Source organism: Corvus kubaryi, unplaced genomic scaffold (genome assembly GCF_017639235.1).
Source record: "Corvus kubaryi isolate FWS band 111438036 unplaced genomic scaffold, C.kubaryi_AGA036_p1.0 37334, whole genome shotgun sequence".
In the NCBI taxonomy this organism is placed as follows: Eukaryota; Metazoa; Chordata; class Aves; order Passeriformes; family Corvidae; genus Corvus; species Corvus kubaryi.
Genome location: NW_024581108.1, coordinates 1,034,742 through 1,052,332, shown reverse-complemented (window position 1 = coordinate 1,052,332; position 17,591 = coordinate 1,034,742). Strand labels below are relative to the sequence as shown.

The 17,591-nt window shown below is 50.4% G+C and overlaps 1 protein-coding gene across 1 annotated transcript in view; it reads right to left on the bottom strand.

Moving 5' to 3' along the window:
• Window positions 1-17,317, bottom strand: part of PRRX1 (paired related homeobox 1) — a 39,449-nt gene extending 22,132 nt beyond the window's left edge. Inside the window, exon 1 of the mRNA XM_042031036.1 lies at window positions 17,077-17,317. Coding sequence (XP_041886970.1) covers window positions 17,077-17,317 — 241 coding nt within the window. The remainder of the gene's footprint in view (window positions 1-17,076) is intronic.
• Between the last annotated feature and the right edge of the window lie 274 nt (window positions 17,318-17,591).

Here is a 17,591-nt window from a genome sequence, read left to right as displayed (position 1 = left end):
CAATTAAGTGTGTCTGTGAGTCTTTACTGGGCTGGGGAGAGGAGAGAGCTTTGCCACGGTTGCGCCACTCAGCATTGTTCATGCACAGCAGGAGCAGCCAAAGCAGGACCAACCTAAATATTCATGGGTCCTAAGCTGGATCCTCTGAGAACTGTGCTACTGCCCCCGCTGGAGATCAGCATTGACACAGCCTCCATCCAGACTGGCTGTGCCTTCTCTCGGGTGCATTCTCTGCTCTTTTTTAACCTTAAAGCTGGCTGAGTCTCATCCTTCTGCTGTACACACATTGACAGAGTTGTGCTTTTTTCATCCCAGGTTTTAACATGACTCCAGAATCTGAAGCCTAAAATAAAAATAAAATAGATAAATAAAAGCCACGGTCCTTCAAGGAGTCACAGCAACGCTGAGACTGGGCTTTGGTCTTGCTGTGCTGGCATGGCACCTTCAGGCAGTAAGTGACAGTCTTCCCATAAAGGCTCTGGGCACTCTTGGCATCCTGGTAGTAATGGCCTGTCGTTAGTCAGCTTTTCTGTTTTAAAAGCTGAAGTGTGACTGCTAAACCCACCTGCAGAGCCTGTGTTGCTCTAGCCACTTGCAGTCAGGTACCAAACTAGAGGCTGAAATGCCCAACTTGAGGCAACGCACAGGAAAATTTCAGTCATTTCCCAGCCCACAAGTCAGATGGCAATTTCTACAGGGCACAGCCTGGAAGGCAGACCCTGGAGTCCTCCAGGGCAAAAAAAGCCTCTTAAATTTACTCTCCTTACACAGAGACTCACAGGGAGACCAAGTCAACATCGTCAAATGAGTGTCCCGGAATCCTGTTTTATTTCCCAACATCTGACGGGAAGGAGTGCATCAAACCGCTGTCATCCACTGCCATGGGCTCATTCCTGCCCAATTCACAGCGGATGCACGGACCACTCCCAGCTTAGACACTGCTTTTACTCAGCAGAGAGTTTAAGTGCCCCCTGATGAACAGAGACACTTTCCTGAATCAAAACCAACAGGAAGAAAACCCCAGATCTCCACATAAAGTAAACCCAAGTAATATTTCAACCAAATCAGTTCCTAGTGTTAGAAGCATTACAGGAGCTGGAGATGAAAATCTCTTTTTAAGCTGGAAAACTCATCCCCGATGAAGGATGGATGAGTTACTAAAACAAATATTACATTTTGCTCTGGCCAACAGGACTCTGCTCAGGGGAGCTAAAGTACTCCCAAAGATTATTATTTATGCACAGCTGACTTCAAGTCCTCTTGCCTGCTGAGCCCAGGTTGTGATACAACATGCAGATTTTGCCCACAAACCTCTTCTGTTGGTCAGGCATTTGTTTCACAGTTGCTCTGGCAGTTTTATGGAATCTATTACATGGGCACAGAGGTGATAAAACACTAAACCTCTCAGTCCTGGGCATGGATTATACCCCTTCCTGCTTACCTGCCAGCCTATGGCCAAAATCAGGAGTCCCATCCCATGCCAGCCTTGGGAGACCTGCTGCTGCACTCATCCAGAGCCATGCCCAGAGAGAAGGGTGCCCATGTCCACCCTAATCACACATCTGCCCCATAGCTCCACCAGCAGCTCCCACCAGCACTGGCTGAAACAGGCCAGGCTGACCCAAAACAACACCAAAACCCTGCAACTGCCCAGATGGCTTTGGGGTATCCTCTCCCACCTGGCAGCCCTCCGTTACTGAGGACCAGCCTTTCTCACTTTCACCTACTCCCCATGCTTCCAGTTTTCACACAGAAAGGGCTTTAACTTCTCTCAAATCATTTGAGGAAATAAGCCTGGGAAATGTCAAAGGCTTGAAACCCAAACACTTCAAAAGTTACTATGGATAGTAACCAAAGGGGTTACAGGAGGGGAAATACCTCCTGTTCGCTAGAGCAGAGATGCTGCTCCTGAGCCATTAGGTCTCCCACTGTGAGTCTTGCCTTTAAACTGCAAAATAAAAAAAGAGGGAAAAGCTGTTGGAAAACCCCATCAAAGATCTCTTCCTCTCTCCCGGCTTCCCATCCTCCTTGCTCCCCGTGCTGGCTGAGCTCAAGGCTGGCTGTGCCTTGCTCAAAGCCTGGCTTGCCACGTTAGAGCAAAGCGAGTTGAGGATGGGCCTCGGCCCTTTGAAGCAGCCACAACAGAGAGGACATCCTCTCCTCAGGGACATGCCACACGGGCCTGGCCCAGCCACCAGGAGAGCAAAGCCAGCATGGAATGTGTGGCAGGCAGGAGAGAGGCAGTGATGGAGAAGAAGCCATGGGACAGAGCTCACAGCAGCCTCCCACAGGAGCTGGGCATTCAGAGAGGAGACTGTGTCCTCAAACGGGTTGCTCTGGGCACCAAATCCCTCCAGGCACCTTCCAGAAGGGCAGCCCAGCTTTCCCAGCTGGCTTCAAGTGGCTTACCAGAGGAAATGCTTACAATGCAACATGCTCTTTGCCTCTGATCTCCTGGCAGTTTTTGAGGAATTGGCCAATTTCAGCCACATTTTGACCACTTGAACAGAAATTGTGAAGGTAATTCAGCTCCTATTAATTTTTTGAAAACCTGGTGGCTTGGTAAAAGGAAAGAGGATTATTAACGCCAGCAGCAAAGACCAAGCAGCTGGGTGAGCCCAAGCTTTTACAAGACACAAGAACCCAGAGTATCACAGTGCTGCTCTAAAAAAACAGAGGAAAATCCCAGCAGAGCTCAGCCCAGACTGCCCCACAAACATCCCTGCAGGTGCACAGTGGCAGGAGCAGTACTGCCATCTGCTGCCACCTTCACATAACCCCACCTCACCTTCATGGTAAGACCAGAGCTGGAGGAGCCCAGGGCTCTGACAGAGCAGACCAAGCTCCACATTTTGGTCTTTTTAACTATTAATCGTGGAGAAAGCAGAGATGAAGACGATGGGGAGTGCAGCACCAACTGCATCTGTGTGCCCTGCAGGGAGGGAGCACAGGCCCCGCTCCTTCGGGGACACTGGCCACCCCACACCAGCCATCAATGTTCCACTCCCATTCCCCGCTGCCACAGAACTTCCTGTGGGCTCGGACCAGCAGATGGCAGCAGAATAACAGAAAAGCCCCTTTGCATCTCCCCAAATCGTCCCGCAGCACTATCCCCCTCCTCCCCCCCAAACAGACAGGGCACAGGGCACTGGCACAAACCGATGGCTTTTAGCTCTATTTTAAAAGCCTGAGCTGACCTCTTCGGGGCTTCTACCACACAAACTCGGGGAGAAAAAAAGACATGTCAAACTAAGAGATACCTTTCTTTTTTGAGGCTTATGTCTTTTTTTTTTTCTCCTGCAACATAGATGCTGCTTTTAAATGAAACACAGAAGCAAAGTATTTACCCAAAGCATCTGCCTTCTCCATAATTGCTTTAACTTGGTCAGAACTGACAGAAGTTCTCTGCCTGCTGAATTTGAACAGGATCTGCATTTCTTGATGTAGAAGCAATTCACTTGAGAAGTGCCAGGCTACATTTCTAGGCAGGAAGGTGCCCTTCTCTTTGGCTGTTGTGACTGTCAACACTGTTAGAGGAAAGACCAGTGCTGCCTCCCCAGCAGCTTCTGCTGTTAGCTAATGACAACATCCCTGACTCCAGCAGGTTGAGCATTTGTCTCAACTCTCTCAAGCAACAGACTGGCTCAGCTCAAGGTGGGCATTTTCCCCAGGGGGTACCCACCTCTCTCTTGCACACCAGATGTGCAAGAATTTTTCTCCTTACAAAGAAGCTGCCCTAAAACAGAATCAACATCCAGTGCATGTCCTGCAGCAAAATCCATCCACATCAGAGAGTTAAGGATGATCCTATTCCCACTCCTGCCTTGTGGTAGGATTCCCATTCCTGATCATCAAGGTGAATAACCATGTTTTCAGAAGGACCTGGGCAGAGGTGATTGGTGATCTCCAGGGATGGTGTCTGCAGCACAGACAAGATTCTCCCAGTCCCTGTCTCAGCTGTGACACATAATAAGATGGACGTGAGCACAACGCAGTGACACCAAACGCCCCGGAGACACGGCCATGGCTCTGCCTGGGGCAGGTTTAATGTGCTCGGGGAGGCACCAGGATTGACTCAGAAGCTTGAATCCTGCCTGGAGTCAATCTGGGACAAATTCAGAGACCTTCTGACTTTCACACCCAGACTGAGTTTTGAACATGGCTCAGCCCAGCAAAGTTTTAAAAGCAGTTTGATTATTTTGATCTTTTCCCCACATCCCCATTATTAATCATACTGAAGGAAAGCATAATTCCTCCAAACCAAACCGCTTACCAAACCATTTCTCGGCAAATTTTTTATTCAATGTCCCTTCTAGGAACAGAGCACATTTGGAAACCTCCAGGACTCCATACACCTTGGCCAGCAGCACATCCATGACCACATGTCTGCCAACACTGAGCATCGGTGCTGGAAAATGACCACGCCAGTGAGGTGGAGAAAGGCTCCCATTGCCACGGGCTCAGTGGTGGAGCAGAGAACCAGCCATAAGGGCTTTGTTTTATGAACCTTCCTGGAAGAGCTGCCCTTCTCCAGCTCTTTGGGCATTCCTGGTTTAGCAGCTCTTTCCTTGCTGGCAACAACTGAATGCACAGCAGAGTGCGCACACAGGGGATGGATGGTGGCTCTGATCATCCCAACCCTGCAAACCCTTCTGCTCCCTTCCCTTGGTACCAGCCCTGCACAGCCACCTCTGACCTCCCTGGGGAGCTCACCCTACCAGTTCAGAGATGCTCTGTCCCACAAGGATGCTGAGCACATTTATCCCTCTTCCCACCACTGATTAGATTTGCAGCTCTCCCTGTTTTCCTCATTTTACCCGAAGCTGGCAGGGTTGCAGTTACAGGAGACACTGCTCACACAGAGCCTCAACCTGGCCAGAAATACCAGAAATCACATGCAACAGCCTGTTGTCTTCAGAGCTGCAGTAAACTCCGAAGAGGTCCTGAAATACAAGAGAAGGTTGGGCTATTCCCATGGCTGATGTTTGCCCCTCACAGCTCTGCAGAGGCTTTCCTATCTCTGTTATTCCTAACAGTGGGATTTTGAAGAGGGGATTGTCATATAAATGTGTGGCAGATGGTTCACATAAGGGCCTGAGTTATGATCAGATATGAGGGCATTGCTTTCCTTTTGTGTTTCTCGCTATGTTTTGGTTCAAACCTGTAAACAGACTTATACCAAGTGGATCTGTGTTCTCCATCTGGTCCTGTGTTCTGATTTCCTGGCAGGAATATCCCTGACATCGGATTGCGCAGGAATGCTGCAGCACATCCTCCGTCCCACGGCCAGAGCCGAGCTCTTCAGTTTCTGTGTGAGACCCAGCCATAGCATTTCACCCAGCTACCCCACTAGTGAGACCAATAATTCACAGCTGACAAAAGCTACTCTTCCAAGAGGGCTTCCAGACATTAATGGATGGAGCAGCCAGAACTCTCCTTTGGAGTTATTTCTAGTGATTACACAGCATCTCACAGTTAAAAAATGCGTTTCCTACCTCCTTTGAATGCATGTCTGGCTTTTGCTCCCACTGGCTCTCATTCCACCTTTCTCTGATGGATTAAAGGGATGGGGGAGAAAGACTTCTCCCTAGAAAGTCACAGAAATGTGGATTCAAATCCATCACCACAAGTGTCTGGAAGAACTCTTGCCACTGCGTGGCCCAAAAGGGACAGCGATACATCACAGAATCTAAAGTGCTCCCACTCAGCGTGGAGATCAGGGAAGCAGAGCGGAGAGCAAAGTCCTTCTGAGGATTCCTGGAGAGAAGCACCATGGGTGTAGCAAGACAGGCAGGGAGAATGGGGAGCCTGGCATCAAAAAGCAAGAAAACCAGGACTCAGCACCCAGCTCCACGCAGAGTGCTTCAACCCTCCCAGAACAAGGCATCCCCTTCACTTGCTGGCTGTAACCTCCTCCAGACGTTGACTCTTTCTGGTCAAGGGAACACACAAAATACATAAAGGCAAACATGAACCTGCCCAGAATGATGAAAGGCAGCTTTCTGGGGTGACTTTCCTGCTAATCGCATCCTAGTTTTTCTTTTCAGTCATTCTGTCCAGTGACTATGACCCTTCCCCATCCACACACTTGCCGTCAGCTAGATGGGTGCCTCTTGCCCCACAGGCATCCCAGCCAAAGACACAGAGCAACTTGCCTGGAATGTGGGGGAAAATTGGAGACAGCACCATTGTGCTGGCCAGAACAGATGAAACTCAGGATTAAACAAGCTCCCACTAAAGTCACGCAGCCATTGAAACTTGGGAGAAGGATTCCCTTCCCAAGGTAGGACGAGCTCTACACTGTTTATTCCTTCACACGTTTGTCTCCATCAGATCTGTGAAGTCTCCACAAATTTTAGCACCACCTCTTCCAAGGTTTCCTTATCCTCTCTAGACCTGGGAACATTTCCCTACTGCCTCACATCTGCAATGGCAGTAGGTGGGCTTGGAAATCAATTTATACTTGAGCCTGAGCACCTCTTCTTTCCTTCTAAACTGGAGCTGGAGCTCTCTTTTCATCTTCTCTGGACTCTTTTTGCCTTAGTTTGCACCTTCCTTGACACAGAGGTTGCCCAAACAGAGCCCAGCTGGAGCCCTCCCCACGGCTGAGCAGCACAGGGAGAGGATGCCCCACAAACAAGGCAAAACTGTAGGACACGCTGGGGGTGAAAAACATCTGCCTCTCATAAAGATGTGGTGTTTTCCACTGAGCAGGAGAGTTGGTCCACAGCCAGGCAAGCAGATTTGCAAAAGGCATGGAGCCACAGTGCTCCAACAGAGGCTCTTTGCTCCCAGTTCATCCCCCCCAGCACTTGACACCAGCAGATCCCGTGCTGCCCTCCTTCACAGGGCACCACACAGAAACACTGCACTGTGATGTGGGGAAATTTCTGTCATCTCACCAGAGGAGCAAGGGCAGCCTCTTCCCTCAGCAAGCCAAATTTCTCTACTGGGAATCACTGGTGGAGACGAGACGGATCCATCCCGCCAGGCCCCTGTGATCAGGGCTCCCATGGGGGAGCAGCTCTCCTGCAGCTGGAGGGCTTGGCTGGTGGCAGGGCATTGAGCAGGAGGGTTAGCACCAAAATAGGTCATTAGTGAGCGACGTGGGGTTCTGCATTCTTCTCCGGGCCCCGCATTTTCCTAACGGGAATGCCTCAGAAGACCCAGTGGGGGGAAAAGAGGAATTTACAGTTCCCTTCCAAAAACCAGTCTTTGTTTGTTTGATCATTTTTTTAAATGATCGAGTAACTTGTGAATACATTTTCTGATGATTCCCACATCCTCCCAGCTGGAGAACGGTTCATGAACAGACTCCAAGCTCTGTAAATGAGCTTGTTAGTCATAAGTCTTCAAACAGGCTTGATAAACAACTTTCAGCCTGCAGGATATTCATCAACCATTCTGTCTGCCTGGTCTCCTGACACTAATTTATTATTTACAATGAGAAATCCCTCTCCTAAATCACAGGTGATTGTTTCTTTTTACTGATTAGTTGATTCTTTAAAAATATTTTAAGGAGAAACAATGAAAAACAAATCACAAACAAGCATAGTGCTGCAAGCATTTATTCCTGAGCAATCCTCCTAGTTTCCATGACACGTATCAGAAGTTTTCCAAATGAAACAAACTGTAAGTAACAATCTTTTTTGGCCAAACATTTAAGACCAGGCTATAGCCAAGAAAAAGAGTATGACCATCCCAACCAGCCTCTGGGAATTTCACTGCCTGCTGCCAAACGCTCCACGGACCTTCCAGCTGATCAGCACATGCTGCTCCTTGCATCCTTTGGGCTTGTGGAGAGCCCAGCATCTCAAGATGTTCAGGAGACTCACATCCACATGCAAAAATATGTCCCTGAAAACTGTTTCAGCTCACAGATGGGTTCACACAGCAAACAACTCTTGACCCAAGGACATGGGGTGCACTCAGGAGCACCCGAGCATTAGGTGGGTTCCCTGCAGGAACAAACCTTGCTGAAGTTGCTCCAGATCATGGAAGGGGATATTCTCAATGCTAACTCCACAGACAGCAGATGGAGTAGCAGTTTGCTAGGGATGGTGCACAAGGAGGACAATCTTCCTAAACTGCTCTTTAAGCCAAGCTTTTACATAACACATACACCCAGAAAATTCCAAAGCCCCTGATTAGGGCGCAGGGTTGTACCCAGTTATATTGGTAGGAAAACTGAGGCATGGCAAGGTGATCCTGGTCAAGTCATAGCAGTGAAGATACAGAAACACAGACCTCAAGATTCTTATTGAGCAACAAAAGAGGCAGTGTCATCTGGTCTGATGTTTGGAGGAAGAAAAGCCCTACTGTTCCAACTGAGATTTTGGGTGCAAGCCTTTTCTGGGTAGGCTGCTCCCAGCACCAGCACACACCTTACCCTAAAACCCTGCCCTGCAGTTCTCCCAGGTGGAGTGACCCTCATTGCTGAGGAACACACAGAGCAAATGCCCTCCTCAACGGGCTGCCTTGTGCATGTGCATAAAACCCACACTGTGCTTCCACCACCACCTCAGCTCCCCATCCCTGACCCATGGAGAGACACAGACAGAGTCCCATCAGCATTTGCAGTAAAGGCAGCAGGATGCAGAGCTTGGCTCTGGGCTGGTCTTGAGAGCTTTCTACCTCTCATTCAGTGTGAGATCACCAATGCATTTGCTCTGAGAAACTCAGGTACTCATGACTGGACAGGCAGCGCTACCAGCTTGTGCCTACAGCCAGCCTTCCCAGTGCCTAACGGGAGCAAACATGCTCAGGGAGGGGACACAGCCCCATCTCCAGCTCTCTCAAGCACTGTCAGCACAGGAACCATCCACCCCAAGCAGGAACTCTGTGCTGGGTTCACAAACCTCTGCTCTGTGCCTTCCATCCAGGGGTAAATGCAAGGCTGCGGCAGGATAATCAGCATGAAGTGCTACCGGCATTTCAGGCCACAAGGTAGGGAGAGTGCTGTAAAGCTTTATGGGAAACCAGCCCAGACTTGGTGGGGACAGGACCTGCCTGCAGAGCCACCGACAAGGGCGGCCCTTTGCAGCACCAGGCCCAGAGCATTAACACTTTGTTTTCACTGTTACGGCTCAGGCACTTTTCCCTTTTAAGTCAAATCCATCCCCACAGAGCCCTGACGTGGCTAAGCTGACACAGGGAGAAGTGACAGCTCTTTGAAAGCGGCAAGCTTTTTTTTTTTTTTTAAACAAATGTGGATTGTATTAGTGACACTTCCAAAAAAGAATAGGATTTCCAGAGGCACTGAGCAGGTCTCGAGGGCCTCGCTGGCACACTGGCTGCAGCTCAGCCCAGCTCTCCCACCAGTCATTCAGCCAAGCCACCACAAACAACAAACCCCAGAGCAAACAGCAGACTACTCAAGGTCCCCATGGGTTCAAAACCTACTCCATCTTCACTGGTCCAGCACCTACACTGAAAGGGCTGGAAACTACTTAGATGCTGCCTTCTGCAGCCACCCACCCTGCTCCATCACCGCCAGGCACCCTGCTTTGATCCCAGTGCTCTGCGACTGCTCGTCCCTTCGGAGCCGGATGCCATCTGCCTTTTCCAAGCCTGCCCACTCAGCAGCTGCTGTTGGCAATTCTGTCTTGCCCCAGACAGGCAGGACCATGGGTAACTTTGATTTTACTTTGGTCAAGGAGGCCACAGGAGAAGCTCATCCGCTGGTGGGCTCGGAGCAGGAAGCAGTGTCCCCAAGCTCCTGATGAGTTCCAGCTCTCGGTGCAAAAGCAGTTTTGCTGCCTGAGCAGCTCATCAAGACATGGAGAGGGTCCCAGCCAGATCCTGAGTGTCTTCTTTGGACGTTTGCCCTGCCCAGCGGTCTTGCTGACTGGCTGGAGTTTCTCCTGTAGGAAAATTTCTCAAGCCAGAATGGGGGAAAATTTGGGTGGAATACGAACTGGATGCTGCAATAGGATGTAGTGACTTGCTAAGAGCACAGCTGGCTCCCTTTGCCTCTCATCTAACCTTCCCTTCCACGAACACCAAGGCACCAGGATGTCCTGGGCTGCCACCCCAAGGCAAATGTTCACTTCATATGGGCATGTATGAAATCCAGACTGTCTGGGACAGTGCTTTAAACAGTGGTGTAACCTTTTCTCGGCCTCTGGAGGTGAGAGAGGAGCCCAGAATGCTCTGTAAGCTGAAATAGATGCTCCCTGGCTTGCTCATCAGGCCTCTCTTCTCTCTTGGCCTTCAGGGACTCATTCCAGGCTTTCCACTGCAGGAGGTGGCCCTCAGCTTTGGCACCACTGCTCCCTTCCCTTCCCAACCAGAATCCTCCAGACATTCTCACTTGAAAGAAACTTCTCTTTAAATGATGCCCCCACAGTCCCAGTAGATAGGCAGTGCAGCTCTGCTGAGCTCCCATCCCCACCTCACAGCATCTTCCAGGGCAGAGACCCTGACAGAGACACACAGAGACCATCTGGGTCCAGCAGGAAGAGCGCAGGAAGGGAAACACAGGTTAGGAACATTTACAGTGCAAACGTACATTTACAATGCAAAGGTGAACAGGGCCGAAAAATGAACTGCTGGACTACCCTGAGGGACCCTTGGACCCCTGGCTCTAAGGGTGCTGCCATCACAATACAGGGTGACAAAGGACAAATCCTTACATGCCTGCATTGTAGGGCTGGTGGCACCTACATCTACATGTGTGAGTTTCTCTGTAATACAGAGCCTCTGTAGAGATTTCCAGCTGGTAGTGAGAGGTTGGATTTGTGCTGCATCTCCCCCTCAGGAGGTGGCACTGCTACCATCCTTCTCCATACCTCGCCAGACTGCCATAAAACCTACTGGGATTTCACCCCTCCTTTGAGCTGTCTGCTCTCCCACCAGAGCAGCCAGTGGGTTCTGAAGATATTTCCCACATGTGGCAACCAAACAACAGGTTTTTCTTGGGGGAACCAGACTAAAAACCTGCTCCACCACCCAAGCACAAGCTGAAACCTTTCTGTACCCTGCATGTAAAGCCATGAGGACAGTTCAAACATCAGAGCCCTGGACAACAGCTCCTCCAGCCAGACTGTGATTATTCTCACTTCAAATCTCCATAATCCACCCCAAAATCCAAGCCTCCTTTAAAAAAGGCGAGCAGGGTGGGGAACCAGCAGTGCAGTGATTCATCCTCCCCAGAAACAGTCTGGAATACTGTGACACTTGGTAAATATTCGTGATGTACTTCATTATGCAAGAGAGGCCCAGCAGGAACACAGCTCCCTCAGGGCTACTTAATATGGGTTTCAAAAACGATTAAATATATCATAAACAACTTGCAACCAAGAATAAACACCTATAATCCCATCAAGTCATTCTCGTGATGTCAAAAACCATGGGAGTCAACTCAGTTACCGGGGGGTAAAATAGAATATATCCGTGAAGGAATTACAGTCCTGTAATTCTGTATCTGCCTTGTCAAATACACAACCCTCCCAGCCCCTCCTGCTTATGCTCTGTCCGTGCTCTTGCTCTTTTCCTTTCACATCACAGATTTTGATGCATTCTGCACTTCTGCCGAGACGCAAAAGGATTGTGCTCCTGACTGCAGACAGCAAAACCATTCCATGCCCGCACAAAAATACTCCACTGGCCGAAAAAAAGATGTTTTTTGCATGACTCAAGGCTGCTGGTCAAGTCTCCAAACACTAATACTCATCAACTGGCACACACATAAGTGGCCCATTGAATTGCATGCAATGACTCGTGTGAGTAAGGCCTGCACAAATTAACCCTGAGATAATATTTTCCCATGCAATCACTGCTTTATACATCATCAAAAAGATGGAAAATAGACCGGCTAGCAGTGGAAACTCAGTGCAGATGACAGAAAGCTGATGTTCATTAAAAGCGTTCGAGCAGTTTAGACCAAACCTTTAAGTTTTATGAGAGATTTCAAAATCTAATTTTCATGGAAATGTTTTCATTACATTAAGGGGGGAAGGAGGGAAAGTAAAAACCTTCAGCAAAATCTTTTTCAAATTAAAAAGTTGGAAGCTCTGTGTGGATGGATTGAAAACACAAATACCACCAGCAAATTATGAGACCATGAGAACCAGGAAGCAAAACTGATTATGATAAAAAAAAAAAGTGAAATTCACAAACAAATAGAAGTTTCTTTTCACCCATCAAAACGAAAAGCACTCAGAAACAGCTCCCTCCTCCAAATTCACATGGCTCTTTTTAGTTTGTTAATAACAGTACCTTGACCACTTTTGTTTATTTCTTTGTGCCTTTATTTTTTTTTTTTTCTAAGACTCCAGGTATGTGGCAGAGCCACATTTCCATCTTCTTTGTCCAGGAGCTGTAGAAATTTACATAAAAAACACAAAACATTTTTCCACTTCAAACCGTAGGATTCAGGAACATAAGAAAAATATCTGACACTGCGATACTTGCCACGATAACCACACACCAGCCACCCTGAGACCAAAATTAAATAGATATGCCCAAGGAACATAAACGGAAAGAAGGTAATCCAACTTCCAACAATGGCTTGGTGTTAGGTATCTGTTACTCAACCTTTGCTCAAGTGAACACTCCTCAAAGCCTCGAGGACACACGCAGTACAACTGGCACACGAAAAGATTATTCCAACAAAGAGCTGCGTTTTACATGCAGATAATATACGAGCACCTTAAAAATAATAATGATCTGATCCTCGCTTTTCCTATCACGGTCTGGAAGAGGAGAATTCTGGAGAGTCTATCTTGGCTGCATCCTGTGAGGAGGATTTGCCGCTGTCCACAGGGATCGAGGCACCGGCCGGTTTCCCTGGCTCACCCGGGTGTGACCTGTGGCCACCAGAACCAGTTGCGGCCTGCAGACTCTTTGCCAATCAGCAGGACAAGACAGGAAGAAAACTCCTAGGTTTAACCAATTTATCCTACACTTTTCCCTCCTCTATCTGTTGGTTGTACATCCCCTGCCTACAGACTCAGCATCTTCTGGGAATAAGGGCTGTGATTTACTAACAAAACAGACACTTAATACTCCAAGATAAAGCAGAAGTTTGCAAAGATAACCCTGCAGTTGTCCCAGGCACTTCTTCTCACGTTCATCCTCAGCAACTCAGCAGCCCAAGGAATTGCTTTTCACATTTCCAAGCAGTGGCAGAGCTTTTTCACCTCTTTTTACAAAGGCACATTTTTTTGTGAAGGATGGGGAGGCACAGGAGCACAGACAATTCAGTACTTACACACATTCTTTTACTCCTGCAGCAACTTCACTTGTTCTGATTAAAAAGAGGCAATTAAGGCAAAATGAACAGCCATGTGGGAGCAGACCCAAAGTCCTCCAGCTCAGGATCCTGTTTCAGACCACCAGTAACAGCAGTCAGAGGGTTTAAGCCCAGGCAGCAAGGGAGACATCTCTGCCCCAGATCATCCATCCAGTCTGTGACTCGCGGCTCCTTGAGCCAGACACTGCCTCCAAACCCTGCTGCAGTGAGCAGCCATCCTCAGCCCTCCCTGAATTTGTCAGACCTTTCCAGGAATAACGCCTATTTCTGATCTGTGCAAAATCCTGGGCTGACAAGCCCCATCACCAAACAATGTGCAGGCTGAAAAAGCCCTTCCTTGTGCTCTTAACCCGCTGCCAGAGAAGAGGGGCTGAAGCCACACAGATGCTCTGCTTGACCTGCCTGAGCAGAGGAACTCACCTCGTCCCGGCTGTCCCAGTAGAGTTTCTGGGATTTCCTTGGGAAGAAGCAGCAGTGTTGAGGGGTCACAATGCTCGCTGAGACAGAAAAAAAACTCATGGGGGGACGCAGGCAGCCTGTGCCCAGCTTTAATTGTGAACCAGCTCGATATAATCTGTCAGCCCCCTGAGCGCCATCACTTTTATACTGAAGAGAGATTAAAGGACAGCAATAACCCCAAAACACAGAACTTGAGCACGTAATGGACTGAAGCATGGTTTACTCACTCTTTACAAAAGAAATCCCAGCATAACAATTTTTCTTTTGCTGTTCATGCTTTCTCCACACCATTTTATGAGCCATCAACAGTGAGACTCAAACAAACCAATCAAAAAAAAAAAAAAAAAGCAGTAGAAGTCAAAAATGCCATCTGAAAAAAAAACAAACAACAATTGGAGAATTACCCCTGCCCAGAGGCACAAGCTCTGGGAACCCACAGGCAACTGACAGGTTTTTGTCACCCTCAAAGGGCACAAAAGCAATAGGAGCTCATTGCCTTTTCTAGGAAGCTTGGGGGATCCCCTTAGCTGAGCTGGGACCTGTGTTTTCATCCCAGTTTTAGCCGGCACTAGTGAAAGCTCTGCTACCAAAGCAACAGTTGGTTGTACCTTAACAGGTTATTTTGTGACAAAGTGGAACTTGGATTGCAAAACCTTCCCAGCTAAGCAGCAGAGGCAGGGAGGTTTGCCCTGATGTGTATCAGCTTTTAGGGTAAGGTGTTCCGAGCTACAAGCTGGATTGAAGCTGGTAAGAGTGACAGCTCCACAGCACGGCTGAAAACTCAGCTCCTTAATACACTGACAGCTCTCCCTGTAAATATTACAATCACAGCTACTCCCAGGAATGTTTATTTCTTTTTAATAAGAGAAACATTTTATCCTGAACCTCTTTCAAATAAAATAGTGGCAAAATATTACCTTCAATCTCATATGTCCAAATAAAACCTTCTGTCATTTCTGTATCAGACTTCTCTTAATTTTTGTTCACAAAAACAGCAGCAAAGATTTGGTTTTTCACTTCCGTTTGGGACAGAAATCAGTAGCAGACCAGCTGATTTTCCTTCAGGTTCGAAGACCATTTTTAGTAGTCTTGAGAAATCCACAGTTTCTCCAAACGGCTTTTATGTTTTCTCACTTAGAAACATGGAGAATAACTGAGCCCTGTGTTTGCTTTTCCACTGAACCAGTTCTCATTTTTCACCGAGAAAAGCTCATACCTCTGTTGCACTTCCTAGCTCCAGCACAGTTCTTTTCCTGCACGGATTGCATAACACTTCACAGAACACATGCAATAGGTAGGGAAACTGAGGCACAGAGACTCACAGGATGTGCTAAATGCATCCATGAGAGAGCCAGAAAGCCCAGATGACAGCTCTGCCCAATAAACCTGGGAGAATTTATTCCTCCCCTCCGTTTTTTGTTGCTTACTTTAGAATACTTCTAAAACTTTCTAATTCACCGCAACAGCATTAAAGCTTTTACAGCATTCAGAGAATTTATAAATTATTTGAAGCTGTAGTTTGGTCCCTGCTCAGCAATGCTGGCTAAAAACCAAGCCCTTGGACTGCTTTTTTTTGGGTTCTCTTCGTGTTCTGAGAGCAAGGTGAGTATTGGTGAAACACAGTCCCCCTTTTCCACACTGACTGAACTCGCTCCAGAGAGCGCAGCAGTTGGCAAGGGGCAACATCAGGAATAAACTGGAGTAAATCAGGAGTAAATCCAAATAAAATATGATAAACTAAATTGGGTACAAAGTAGAAGTAAAAAAAACGTTGCCTACATAACTTGTTGGTTGGTATCTCGGGGATTCTCCAGCGGCACAAGGAGCTGAATTGGGGGCAGCCGCAATCACTGTTTTCCCCACTAAAATACACACCTTTAGAGCCAGAAATTGCAGATTTTCGGGTCCTGGGAAGTGAAATATTTTTGAGGCATCTCCCAGCGGCGGTCGGTCCGGTTCTCGGGGGGAGAGGAGCCGCTCCGGCCGCCGCGTAGCACTCGCTCCGTTCCCGACCGCGCTCCCGGGAGGATGCTCCCCGCCGGGAACGCGTCCGGCCGGGACGAGCTCGGGGATGCCACGAGCCCTGCTGCAAGGAGCGGCTGCTTTTGGGAAGGCTTTCCGCTCGCCCAGCTCGGTTTTCTTCGGAATACCGAGAAAACCACGTCGGATCCACGGGGAAAAGAGGGTCGGAGGCGGCTCCCGAGGAAAAAAGAAAACAAAAACAAACCAAAAAATCGAAAAGCGAACAAAAATTGCAATTGATATTTTCGTTCACTTTTCGTTTCGTTTTGTTGGTTTTTTCCCCCAGTTTTTCGCCGGGAAGCTCCCTCGGAAGCGAGCCCGTGCCCACAGCCGCGGCCCCTGCCCTCCCCACGGGAGGCACGGCAGAGGCGGGCACGGCAGAGGCGGCCGCGGCCAGCCCGGACCCCCACGGAACTCCCGGCCAGTCCCTGCGGCCGGGGACGTAATTATTGTAACAGAGGAGAGGGAGGGTAAAGGGGGGCGACTGACCCTGCACACCCCCCTCAGCCTTTCTGACAGCGCTGCCCCTGGAAAACAACACGCGGCGCTTGGAAAACGCCGCGCAAGCCGGCGCCCATGCCGCTGCCCCCCGGTTAACGACTACTTGAGTTCCTGAGCCCGGACACTTTAGGACGGGCAGTTCAGAGACAGGTCTGCTACCCTGTCCTGCCCTGCTCGCCGGGCCTGGATCAGAGAGAACCGGGGCTCACGGGAGAGGGAATCTGCGGCTCCATTTCGGAGCCGCGCACGCACCCTCGGTCTGTTTGCGAGCCGCGACGCTCCTGGCAAGGCATCGGACAATCGTCCGGACCCCATCCAGATCCCCGAGCAGTCTCCCGGTGTTCGCAAACCACGGCGCCGGTGCCCGCTCCGACGTGCCGGAGGGACGGGCGGATGGATGGGATGGATGGAGGGCGGCTCAGCGCCTACCGCGCCTCGCCCCGTCCAGCCAAGTGCCGTTCTCAGCCCACCCCAGTAAGGAACGGACGAGGGGGATGAGCCCGTGGGCCCGATCCTGCCTGCTTCTGCTCCCCGGGATGTTCTCCGGTTCCCCAGAGAGCGCAGGAGCCACGGCGCGGGACCCGACGGACGCGGCGGCGAAGGGGAGGTCGTCCTTTCCCGGGACGCGGCTGGGAGAAAACAAGGGTTTTCGCACGCCGACGGGTGCAGACCCCGCTGGGGCTCCCTGCACGGCAGGGAAGGGCGGCTCGGGAAGCGGGGGAAGCCGGGCTAAGCACCGGCCGGCGGCCGCTTCCCCAGGGGAGCCCCCTCGGAGCCGGCACCGACCGCCGCGGCTGCCCCAGCGAGAGATGGAAGGGGGGGGATGTCCCCGCACTTACTGTCCTGCTGCGGGGTGTCGCTGCCGCTGGTCAGCCCGGGGGACTCCAACAAGCTCCGGCCGGGCTCGCCGCCGCCCTCCTCCGCCTGGGCGGCCACCATGTCGCCCGCCTCCTCCAGGTCCAGCAGGTGACTCACGGAGAAGTTCTTCTTGGCTTGTAAATTGTCCAGGCCGGCGGGGCCGTCGAGGCGGGCGGGCAGCAGGGCCTGCCTCTCCATGGCGTGGGCATAGCTGGACGCCATGGTGCCGAGCGGGGCTTTTCTGCCCTCGCCCCCCGCGGGCGCCCACCACCCCCGCACCCCCCCAGCCGCCGGCCCTTCGAGGGGGGAGATGCGCAAGGACCGAAGCGGGGGGAACGGAACGGGACCCGACGGCGGCGGGTAGGGAAGCCCGAAGGGGAGCAGGCAGGGCCGGGCTTAAAACATGCCGGAGGGGAGAGGCGGCGGCCGGCTCGGGGCGCCGGGGCGGCGGCGCGGGGAGCTGCCGCCGGCCGAGAGGCGCAGGGTGGCTGTGAAG